This window comes from Eleginops maclovinus, chromosome 2 (genome assembly GCF_036324505.1).
Source record: "Eleginops maclovinus isolate JMC-PN-2008 ecotype Puerto Natales chromosome 2, JC_Emac_rtc_rv5, whole genome shotgun sequence".
Classification (NCBI taxonomy): Eukaryota; Metazoa; Chordata; class Actinopteri; order Perciformes; family Eleginopidae; genus Eleginops; species Eleginops maclovinus.
Window position 1 is genome coordinate 18,633,554 of NC_086350.1, and position 12,039 is coordinate 18,645,592.

At 41.0% G+C, this 12,039-nt stretch overlaps 1 protein-coding gene across 1 annotated transcript in view; it reads left to right on the plus strand.

Moving 5' to 3' along the window:
• Nucleotides 1–12,039, plus strand: part of LOC134882563 (neural-cadherin-like) — an 85,835-nt gene that overhangs the window by 22,886 nt on the left and 50,910 nt on the right. Inside the window, exons 2-5 of the mRNA XM_063910346.1 lie at nt 3,698–3,895; nt 6,913–7,138; nt 8,011–8,215; nt 9,379–9,490. Coding sequence (XP_063766416.1) covers nt 3,698–3,895; nt 6,913–7,138; nt 8,011–8,215; nt 9,379–9,490 — 741 coding nt within the window. The remainder of the gene's footprint in view (nt 1–3,697; nt 3,896–6,912; nt 7,139–8,010; nt 8,216–9,378; nt 9,491–12,039) is intronic.

The following is a 12,039-nucleotide window of genomic DNA, read 5'->3' on the forward strand; positions in this document are numbered from 1 at the left end:
TGGGTTTTCTGCATAGATGCGGATTTGGAGTGAGCAATGTGCAGAATTTAAAGATGTGTTCCATTTGCAATTGTTCTGTGTTGGAAATGCCTGAATATTTGCCTCCAAGTGTGTCAGCCATTCTGAGCCGCAGAGTCCAGACAGTGTGTGGTGTCGGGATCCCTGAGTTAATAGATTTCTGTCCCTGGTGCTTTTAGCGTGTTGATCTCCTGCTGACGGCTCCACACTCTGCTTTAAGCACATAGCTGGGGGGTGGGCGGCTTAGAATAGAGCCTCCTTAACACTGCAAACATTTGGTTAATGTACCTTATTACTCCCCTATTGAGCTGATTTTCCCTTTCCATTCATTCACTGCCAGAAAGGCACCTCTGAAATTCCACGCCTCGCACAGGCCATAGATAATTATGCTTGCAGACGCAGTTTTATTTAATTCCACACAGAAATATTTGTATCCTAATTTCCTCCCTCATTAGACGTAGGAGGATCCAGGGGTCCATTAGAAGACCCTCTGACATTAATTACGCCGTTTGTTCTATATCTTCATTTTCTTCTCCTTTGGTCTGCTACTGCGGGATTTCTCTTCCAACATGGAGTCTCCCAGCATCTTTTGTTGTGTTTGCTTCCTTACGCTCTCGTCTCTATGTTATTCTACGTTCACTGCTAGGCATCACACAATACTCCATCCTCCACGCCGCCTGCCTCTTCCTCTGTAGATATTTGTGTTTCTGTATCTGCGCCTCCCTCCTTCACTCTTTTCACTCTCATCCCCTTCCCACACACACTCACTGTCCTTGTACTGTGGGCAGTGTACATGTGCATAGAAGCACTTGAGCAACTTTTTTTTTTTTTTCTCAAACCGGCAAGCCACTTAGCTGCTTTATATAGCAACTTCCCAAGGAGAGGATTAACGGCAGGAAACATCAACAGGCAGACTTGCAGTGATACAAAACACACACACAAAAAAACACACCACACTCATTGTAGTAACTTAGCTTTGGTACAACCCTGTCATCCACTTCTTTTTGTGTTTTTCTTATGATGCTATTATCCTTATGGGATTCTGGGACACAGTTTAGGCCAGCTTTTCATCATACAGAGTGACGAGAAAGCAAATTTGACTGAATAAAATCCCGTGCAGCCCGTAAGCCTTTTGCCTCGGTTATTTGATCACATTTTTTGTCTCTGCGAGGTGGGGCAGTTTGTGTCGAGTTGCTGTTCATGGGGCATCGCTCACAACCGGCCTGCACTTTACTCACCAGATCAGAGAGGAATCACACACGTGTGCAGCCTCTGAACACGCAGCGTGCGCTCCCACTTGCCCGTGTTTTGCCGCACAAACACACGCGCACACTCACACACTTGTACATTCTTCATTATCATTCCAGAGCTGATAGGCTCTAATTATCTGCCTTGGCTCTGATTAGTCTCTCTGTAACAAGCTAATTAGATGGAGTCTTGTAAAATCATCACCACCATTACCACAGAGACATGGATGGGAAAGACACCAACAAGCAGGAGGCAAGGAATGTGTCATGCACTGCTCCCCACAAAGATTTGATAGTCAACTAAATGTTAAGTGCTGGAGCTGATTTCTTTTTGATTAAGTGCCTTTTAAAGCCCTCTGCTTTGCAAAATAATCTTTATCCTTTCTCATTATTCATCACAGGGAGGATTGTTCCCTCTTACAGGGCAGGATGATCTGGCTTAAATTGCATAAACTGCCGCTGTCGACATTTTAGGAGATAGCATCTGAACATTGATTAGTTTCTGTGCCCCCACGATACAGTTGGCTATTTATCCAAAACCAAGCGTCGTCGGCTCGAGTCAGAAGTTTTCTTCGCGCAGTGGAACTTTAAAGCCTTAGCAGAAAGCTAGATTAATTCTCTCCTCTAGCTTCTTCCTCCCTCCGTTATTATCCCTCCTAACAATCCTTTTAGGAGCTGTCACACACTTTATAGCTATTGTGTTTCAGTTGTGAACACTCAGGAGCTAGTCTGGAGTGCAACACATTGTATTTCCCATCAAAATGCATCTTCAACTGTAAGCTAGTTAAAAAGGAAATGGGAAGTGGGATCTCAGCATCTGTTTTCTACGTTCCAACTCAATCGAGTGCATGCTACCATAGGTGCTATAAAAGATTTATTATAACAATTCATACAGTTTTTAAAGACTTTATATCATTTTCTGCATGCATATACCTCTCATTGCCAATGCAAACCTTTCTATTATTGACTGTAATCGACTTTGAAGATACATTATGTAGCAGAATAATCGGAGGACAAGTAAAGTAGAACTGTTTACTACAACGACAACACATCTGCTGCGTGTCCGCCCTAACTAGGCACAGTAAACTCCTGCTGCTTTTGCTCTGGATTACAAAGTGCATATATAGCCTTTGGTCACACACAGGAGAGCTTTTACATAATGGGATTTAAAATCCATAGTTACTTTTAGCCCTTAGGCAGCTCACCTCTGTGCGTAAGTGTGTACTGGTTTGTGTTTGTTGGAGAAAGGGAGGGCGAAGGAAGGAGACATACATATGTCAGCTTTGTCAAGTGTGCAAGCATGTATCTGGGTGTGACAAGACAACTTGCCTGCATGTCAAAGTTTTGCGATTGTGTTCATACACGTGTGTTTGTCCTGGCAGGGGGTTCTCTTCCTCTGGGTAAGGCAGATGGCCTCTGTGGAACGCAGCCTACTGAACTGGTTGGCAGCTCTTCTGACATTCCTCCATGCCACAGTGACACGAGATCACAGCCAATATTTGCAAAAAATAGTGTCTTACTGTAGCTCACAATCCTGTGGCATGCTCTACTTTGCAAGAATAGAGTCTATGCAGAAAGTGCCCTAGATCGGGCCCGTGACACTGTCAGGAGAGTTTTTGGTGCACATTGTTTTCATATTTTATCACTGTACTTAATGCAGATAATGATCCCCTAGCTTGAGCTCCAGCAAAAGGCACGCTAAGCTAATGTCATAGAGGCTGCAACGCAGTATTATACCACTTCTCCTTGGGCGCTGCTGTGCACTCTTGCTGTCTGCCCTGACTCAGAGTGAGCCAGTTGGTAATTGGATTCCTGGAATCTTCTTATTCACTCCAGTGAGGCAGTGTGCAAGCGACAAAATGCCTGCAGCCATGAGGCATCATCCCTAGGCCCCTGTGGTAAGATCAAGGTAGCTTTACGCAGACTCGGTAGAAGAGACTGTGGCTGAGTCTCTCTCCCATGGGATCCTGAATGTGTGGATGGCTGAATGGGAGCCCTGATGGAGAATGTATGTATGACGTCACATCTACCAACCTTCACCAAAACCACTCCTCACATCCACTTACAACAATCTCCCAAACCCCCACAGCTACGGTGAAGCAAAAGGAAGTAAAAAGATAGTGGGTACATTGCAGTGTTAAAGATAGTGTGGTAATTGACCAAAAACTCTGAGCTGAATCGAGACGGTATAGGCATCAGTTCCACATTGCAGGTACAAGAATGACTGAGAGTAATTCTAATCCTTCAGCATTATGTTTTGCCATCTACTGGGAATGATTTATATCTGGCATACCTTTACCCTCAGTTGACTCGCTGCTTGCCGGTTCCTCGGATTCCCCTGGCTGCTTGTCTCCCCTCTACACACACAGTTACATGACAGCTGTCACTTTCAGTAACCACAACTCCGTCACTATCTCTCCACTATCCCCCAGGCCCAGACTGGTACCTGAACAAGGTGAAGCTGAAGATCACTGATGTCAACGACAACGTCCCTGAGTGGAATATGAAGCTGTACCCGTACCTGGCCATAGTGTCTCCCGAGGCCCCCGCGGGAACATTTGTCTACCAGCTTCAGGCTCTCGATGGGGACGAGGGCAAAAGCGGAGAAGTGGAATACTTTTTGTCAGATGGTAAGCTTCTGCTTTACACACAAACACTCACACACCCATGAGATGTACAGGCGGTATCAAAACCGACTGTTGTCAGAATATGCTGGCCAGCTAAGGACCCTTGGAAATACAACCAGCAAACACCAGCAGTGGCTCAGACATACAGCCTGAGGCATTCACACATTCATTCATACACTCTTTAGGTGTCCATTAGTTTCTTTGTCTCTGTGTCACCCTGCTTCTATCCGCCTCTGTATCTCCGTCCCTCACTCTCTTTCTCTCTCTCCTACAGACGCACACAGCCACAGGCCCTCACACATTTGTTTATGCACTTATCATGCACCCTTGTCTATCTGTCTGCTTCTCTCTGTTTCATACACAGAAGCATGCACACATGCACTCACTAACACAAACGCACACAGTGGGTTGTTGGAAGGCTGCCAGGGAAGTAAAACCCCTGGTGGTTGAGGGGATAGAGATTTTTCAGCATGTCAGAGATGGGGAGAGCGGGTGCTAATCTTGCTAGTGGGGCTTTACAAAACACTAGCGATTTCACTTTGACTAACATAAGTCCATCAAACATATCTACTTATGTGTGTATCACCACAATTACCACAAGGTACCTGTGGTCTATATAAACATGCTTGAAACATTTATCAGCTGTAAAAGTGTAAAATAACTGAATAGTTTCCCTACTGTGGAGACCCGTTTTCAAGATTTCAAATGTGTTTATTTAACCCTCTTATGCAGTGCTTAACTTTAAAGACCTCAAGGGGATGAGAGTATCTGGCCAGAGCGAGGTCAATCTGTCTGATCATATTTTCTGTATTCAACAGTAGTAGGAAAAGTAGATATTTTATTTAAAGGTACCCCGTGGAGCTTACTTGTAAACAAATGTGAATCCCTGCATGATGCAAACAAAACGCTGGTGCCACTATTTAAAACCTCAGCTCCATAGCACTACTTATGGTCAGAAACTCCACAGGGTGGAAGATATATTACAAATTAAGTTTCTGCTTTCCTGCAAGTACATAATGTTATCACCAAACGTACACAACACGTGTTTTACATGTCAACATTCACCAATTAACACACATTCACAAACTCATGGCAGGGCTGCCTTACAAGGGTCCAACCTACTAATCATTGATGTTTAATGGCACACACTCACATCAATGGCGCAGCCCTCATGAGCAATTAAAGGAGCAGTTTCTTGCCCAAGGGCACTTTGAAAAGCAGACTGAAGAAGCCGGTGATCGAATATCCGATCTTCTGGTCTACGTTTTCAGCAACAGCCACTATATTCAGTAATGAATAATGCTAAAATAAAAAACAAATAACCTCTAGATTGTTCATAAATAACTGCCCCCATCAATTTAAATGTAGTCTTATTGTCCTTTCTGAATATTATTGTTGATTATTATTCTGTTTTGTATCATTAAAAAACGTCTGTCCTTGAATGCGGAAAACAAGCAAATTTGATTAACTGGACATTTTGAATTTTATTATCATAAGTTTTACCAGGGAGCAAAAAGCTTGTGACTAGAAATTATATTTATGAATGTTAAATAAATGCAGCTTTGAAATAATTTCTCGTTATTGGTCACAGAGTGTCTGTGACACAGACAGCCACCATTCAGAAAGGGAATATTTGAAATACAAAAACAGCAAGTCATGAACAAGCACATCAAAGCAGTATCAGATTTAATCACACGCATCTCTAAAAATAATAGCGTGTATTGCTCTAGTTGTTGCTGTTGAGGACTAGCTTACCTATTTATAAAGTGTATAGTGATGAATACAAAATCTCCTGTAATGAAACATTGGTGCCAAACTACATCCACTTGTTTATGGGGGGAAATTGTGTCAGTCAGTTCTGTTGCTTTCTATCTTCTGTTCTGTATCTTTTTTCTCACATGAGGTTCAGAAGTACTGAACTGCTATCTCACCAGATTCTTTTGACATTTTTCTTTGATACACCTTCCCTTTGGTACTATATTATATGTATGATTTTAAAAGTGTAAGGTTTTGTACAGAGAAGGTTTAAGACATACTGCAATAAAGAAACGGCTTGAATTAAGCCATCTAAAAAATAATAACTTTTGTATAGAGACCCCTTGGAAATAGAACATTTAGTCCTTGACATCTCCTTTCATTATAAAAAATAATTAAAACGTGTTGAAATTGGCATTGCAATACAACTGACTGGTGTACGGCAGGGATCAGTGTTTGGTCCTTGTCTCTTCGTAATATGCACCACCAACTTACTGCACCTGGTCTGATTATTCATTGTCTCTCTTAAGGGTCTGTTCAGAAAAATGCAGAAGCTCACATATACAATGTTAAACAAGCTATATAATTTTTCAATAGCTGCCAGTTACTGCTCACATTAACTCTAAGTTACCAATGCTCGTCTACAGAGTGGCAACTAACACCTACCTGACCTGCTCCTTCAGCGTTATTAGCCTTTCATTTGCTACGATCTGCAATGTGGACTAGTCACTTTCACTTTTTCTCTTTGAAAAATATTGTGTACCTTATTCTTAAATTGCTTTCGAAAAAAAGTGACTGATAAATGAATGAATATAAATGGAAATGGAAATTCAGCTTTGAATCACTGCTGAATGTCCACCATACTGCCTGAATACAAAGTAGCAATTTAAGAGTCCTTTTAATAAGGCTGCTTTCAATAACTTAATCCATTGGGTGTTACATCATAGTGTTGCCTTTTGGTACAAAACAGAAGATGTTGTTTAAACGTACCCAGTTTGTTTGTAAATTAGATTTATTCATATGTCCACACTGTGAACTTGTTTTGATACATAAATTATTGCACAGGAACATTGCATTAAAATGTTTATTTAATTTGTATCTTGTAACTAAAGGAAAAAAACTGGATGGATCTTGGTCCGTAACTCGGCAAGTCAGAATCACCTATTTGAAATTGCCATCGAGGGTAACATTTAGTATTCAAACAAGTAGTATTGGATTGGTTTGGATCCAGTGCTGGAAAATATAGTCATTGTGTTTCCCTGTAGGTGGTGACGGCTGCTTTGCAGTGGACAAGCAGACAGGCCAGGTGGTGACCACAGGGCTGGTGCTTCAGAGGGACAGAGAGTACTTGTTAAGCGTGGTAGCCCTCGACGGCCTGGGCAGCCGCAGCGCTCCCGCCATGCTCTCTGTGGGGGCAGGAACCAGAGCACCGCAGTTCACCAACACCAGTTACGCCATATCCATACCAGAGAACACCCCCGAAGGACAGCCGTGAGTACCCCATCTGCTACCATCCACTCACACATACATAGGCAGGGATGGTTCAGGCAAAACATCATGAGATATATTTCTTTAGTTTTGTAATTTCTCACATTTTCCATCTAATTACGATATTGTGACATCTCTTTGAAGTATTTTTTTGTAGTTACACAGGAGTTTTTATTCAAATACAGTCTATTCCCACGTGGTTTATCACCAAACGCTCTTTGTCGGATTCTTTGGTTGCCTCAAAAGGAATAATTGCCTGAGACTGAGGAATAGAATAAAAGGGTGAGCGCTATTAAAGTTGTATTGTCAATGTACCTCTTATCTGTAAATTGCAAAACACTAGGATGGATGCCTGCGTGAAAGCAAACTGATTCATCGACACTGGGACAGTTTTAAACGTACGTCAATGTAAAATGAATTAAAACTGAAATGCATGCAGACATGTCTGTGCAAAAAACAACTCCTACATAACAAATTCAGACATGCATAAAGGCACCCTTGTCTGAGATGTTGATTCCCAAACGCTACCTGTTAAGACTTATGCTGATGAATATTCATTTGGGCACACCAGAACACTCGAGCGTGAATTGACATATCATCATCACACACCATTAGGGGAACGCAAACTCTCTTAACCGTAAAAAGAAACATTGATATATGCACAACAGTATTACATTATAACAAAGGACTGACGACTACTGATTGACTGTATTTATAGCACATAGTCAATGGGCCATACAGCAATTGATTTCATTACAGCGCATTGCTGTTGTGGGGAAAGAGGATTTCAATTTTAATCCAACATGTGTGCGACTGATATCGACAGTACAGTTGTTCCTTTCTTTTTAAAATCTTTTTTCTCTTTGTTTCCGCAGCTTCCTGGCGGTGTTTGCCATTTCCTTCCAGAAGCAGCCTATCAGCTACAGCCTGCTGATCAATCCCAGCAGCCTTTTCAGCATCAAGCAGGACACGGGGGAGATCAGTCTGACCAGGACGCTAGATTACGAGAGTGACCAGCGCCGCTACCTGCTGATGGTGCGAAGCAGTGAAGAGCCTGGCAGTCTCAGCACTGCCACAGAGGTTAGTTTAATTAGAGGGAGATACAGCCAGCAACATGAGTCATAGAAGAGTTCATACACTCAGTTTAAATTAGCCCAGAGCTGAGGTCCTCTGTGATGCTTTATTCTGAAGTCTGTCACACAAGCATTTACTTTACTTACTGACTGCTGAATTAAACTGAAAAAGAAAATCAGATTATGTTGGTGCTGCACTGTGCTCTCTCACTGGACATCCATAAAGCTTTCAGAGACACCATTTTTCACCTAAATGTTATGTGTCTGACAAGTCTGCATTAAAGGCAATGATCTGATGTCAGCACTGACCTGTTGACATCACACCCCTCGGTGATAGCAACAGAGAAGATGCAGCAGAGTGTGTGGCTGTCTGCAGAGAAGGCATGGCTGAATGGTTCTGAAATGTTAACAAGTCAACCGGGGAACTCAGCAAATTTTCTTTTCTCTTCCGTTTGTTTTCAGCTTTTGGGATTTTTTCCTAATCTCAGTAAGTGCGTGTTGTTGATGGTGTGATCCTGAGATGAACTGTGTAAAATATAGCACACACTCTGAGGCACTTCACATAAGAACTTCTCATCCCGAAAAACTTAATTCACAAACGAATATTACTAGATAAACTATTCATGAATTCAGGATCATTTAAATTATTAATGTAAAGATTTTGTTTCCCAATTATCATGTCAGGCACTCGCTTCCCACCACAGATTTAGCAGGGCAAAAATGTCCTTCTGCTCAGCCACATGTCTTAGTATAGGAGATGGAGACTGGGGAAACCTATTCCAGCTATTTTAGGACCATTACTCAGCTGTCACTTCACACTTTACACACAGTGGTGACAGGGAGCTTGTAGGACGGGGGATGGGGGGCCTTTGTTGAAAAAAACACCCATGCTCAGAACATTTCTATTTTTGACTTGGAAAAATCATGAAATGGAAGATAAAGGATGTGGTGAACTAGCAACTTGAAAAACTATGAAATGCAATTTAGATTAAGGACAGGGAGAATTTATATACAGGTATACGAGCATTTCGTATGGTTCTCCTGGATGTGAATGTTATTAAAGAAAGGCTCATTTTACATTCTTCCACTCTGATGTTGTCTGTTTTTCTCTCCTCTCCCTCTCCTCTCCTCTCCTCTCCTCTCTTACCCCATCACCATGGCACTAATCAGGTTCAGGTGTTGATAACGGATGAGAACGATTGTGTCCCGGAGTTCCTCCAATCCATCTACAGTGTGGATGGAGTCCCTGAGACTGTAACCACAGCAACCTCCCTGCTGCAGGGTGAGACTCCTCTGACCCCATATTTCACATCCATCTGTTCCTTTGTGGAGAGAGATACTCTCCAAAAAGTCACTTTTTCTGCAGGAAAACAACAGATGTATTCTGGGAGAAAGCCAAGGCGTCAATTCGGAACTTGATTCATCATTTGGCTTATTGACCCATAATACGTACATTTTTCACATACTGAAAGAAACTAATACATCTTTCACATCTGTGATCATCATCTAAATTATACTCAGCTAAACTAGCTGCTACAAAGACAGCCTGTTTTTGTTTTGATTTATTGTGAACTGTATGAATGATGACATGTCAATTTGTCTGTAACTGCATGAGGCTACCTTATAATGATCAATTATGAGGCTGAAGGCGTATGTATTGCCATTGCTAAACTGCAAAACTTGAGTCGAGATGTATGCAAAAATGCACACTGAAAAATCAATCTGGCTGAGGCAAGAGTAGAAAAGTGCTGTACTGTGTTCTCTTTTAAATAATTGGATTTAATTTCTGTTTAACAATGTGTGATAACCTATGTTTCTAACTAGGAGGTTTTCCCACTTGCGATAGCACCTTTTGCTTATTAAATATATTCAGGTATTTTTTAGATACTCTACCTTGGAGATCTGTAACAATATTTCACTACACATATAAATGTGGAAATATAGCCTTACAAATGTTCCAGTCTTTTATATTTTACTCTTTATTTTTACTTTTATAAATGAACACAGGCTTAAGGCGAAAACACCCCGAACTTAAATATAAACACAAGAAATATTCCATTTTCTTTTTATAGCATTTCAACTGTTTAGTTTTTATCAAATGCTTCTGCACCTGTTGGATTTCAGTTCCACATGGACTACCGAAAGTGATTTGTGAGAATCTCCGGCTGGGAGAATGTTTCTAGTGGATTCTGGTTGGGAAAAATGGAACTAATTTAATCTTAAAACATTCGAATACACAGCCTGGAGCGGCAGAAATGGTTGGCTCTGCAGAGCTAGCAGAAGGAAAAAATTAATGGCACCCAACGCAAACCAATGCATCAACAAAAAATAAAACAACCAGTACCGTAGGAGGAACTCAGCAGAGGAGAGATCAAAGGTAGAGAGAGTGAACACAGGGAGTCTTCAGCAAGCCTTACCGATGGGAAGTTATATCACTATGCTAAAAAAAACTGAAAATAAATATATCTTTATATTTCAATAAAAAAGGCCCCTGCAACACCTGTGAAATACTAAATTGTGAGACCAAGGTGTTTTGGCTTGTGGTCATCATGAAATGCATTACCAACAGTATTTAAATAGGATTGCTATGAATCAAAAAACTATTCAAATAGGTAAATAAAATATAAAACACAACCAATGTTATGTATACATGCCAATCGCTCACAGGTGCTTGCTTCTTTACCAGTCTGGGACCAAAAATTGGCCTTGAGCCACACGGCCATGAACGCAACCCACCTTTCAAGGTGTGCCAGCAGTTGATATGTGTGTGGATGCATATGATGGATCAGTTGATATGTGTGTGGATGCATATGATGGATCATCTTTTATATATTTTTTTACCTTTCTGATTAATGCCGACCCTATTTAAATGTTTTGTTTTGATCTTTTTTTATAACCCTAAAAAAGGCCACAAGCCAAAGTGCTTTGTTTTTCCTAAGAAGAGTACATCAAAGCATGAAATAAGTCATTTGTTCTGCTGGCAGTACAGTAGATGACGCTAGACTAAAGTTAATATTTGCATGAGTTGAGTCAAGCATGATAAATATGGAGCAGTTTGGACAATGTACGCCCAAGTAACAACAACTTCCTGTTTTTGGCATGCTTTTTGTTGCCACGCCACGATACCCTCATTCCATGTGAACTCAAGACTTTAACAGCTTATCATTGCAAAGGTCAGGTTCAATGTCTCGAAGGAGTTCATAAAAGTACAGGGCCTGGAAATGGCAAAATAACCATAAAACTACAGAGTAAATATAAAATGGTGGACTTTTTGCTGGGTTTACGATGGTTTTCTTTATACTATACACGTTTTTAGTCCTTTTCCCTTCATCACCTTGGAAGTACAGTAGGTGAAGTTGTGCCCTGACTGCTTTTACAACTGTTTATGGTTTTTAAATTATTTCTTATGTTATACTTTAGTCAACCTTTTTAAATATTTAAATGCCTGATAACAACCAAAGTATCTTTCTATCTCAATGAAGCCAGAAAGCCCCACCAACTCATCACGGGTGCCTGGAAAAGTGGACAAAAAAGCAGAAAAAAAGCAAATTTCTTAATCTGCCGGTCTGAACTGCAAAGTAATGAAATGTCAAAGTTCTCACGCACCAAGGGAGTGAAATCCCCATTACCCCCATATCAGATTGCATTCTACTTGGCAAAGACAGAGAATACTTAACACTGAGGCTATCACTTTAACTCTACCCAGGTAGACGTTGATGGTGAAAAAGATATAAATACTCGTGAGATAAAGCACTAGTGTCAGTGATGTTTAAGAGAAACTTTAACATTTAATGATTCGTTCCCATTCAACACTCAATAGAAATATTTATA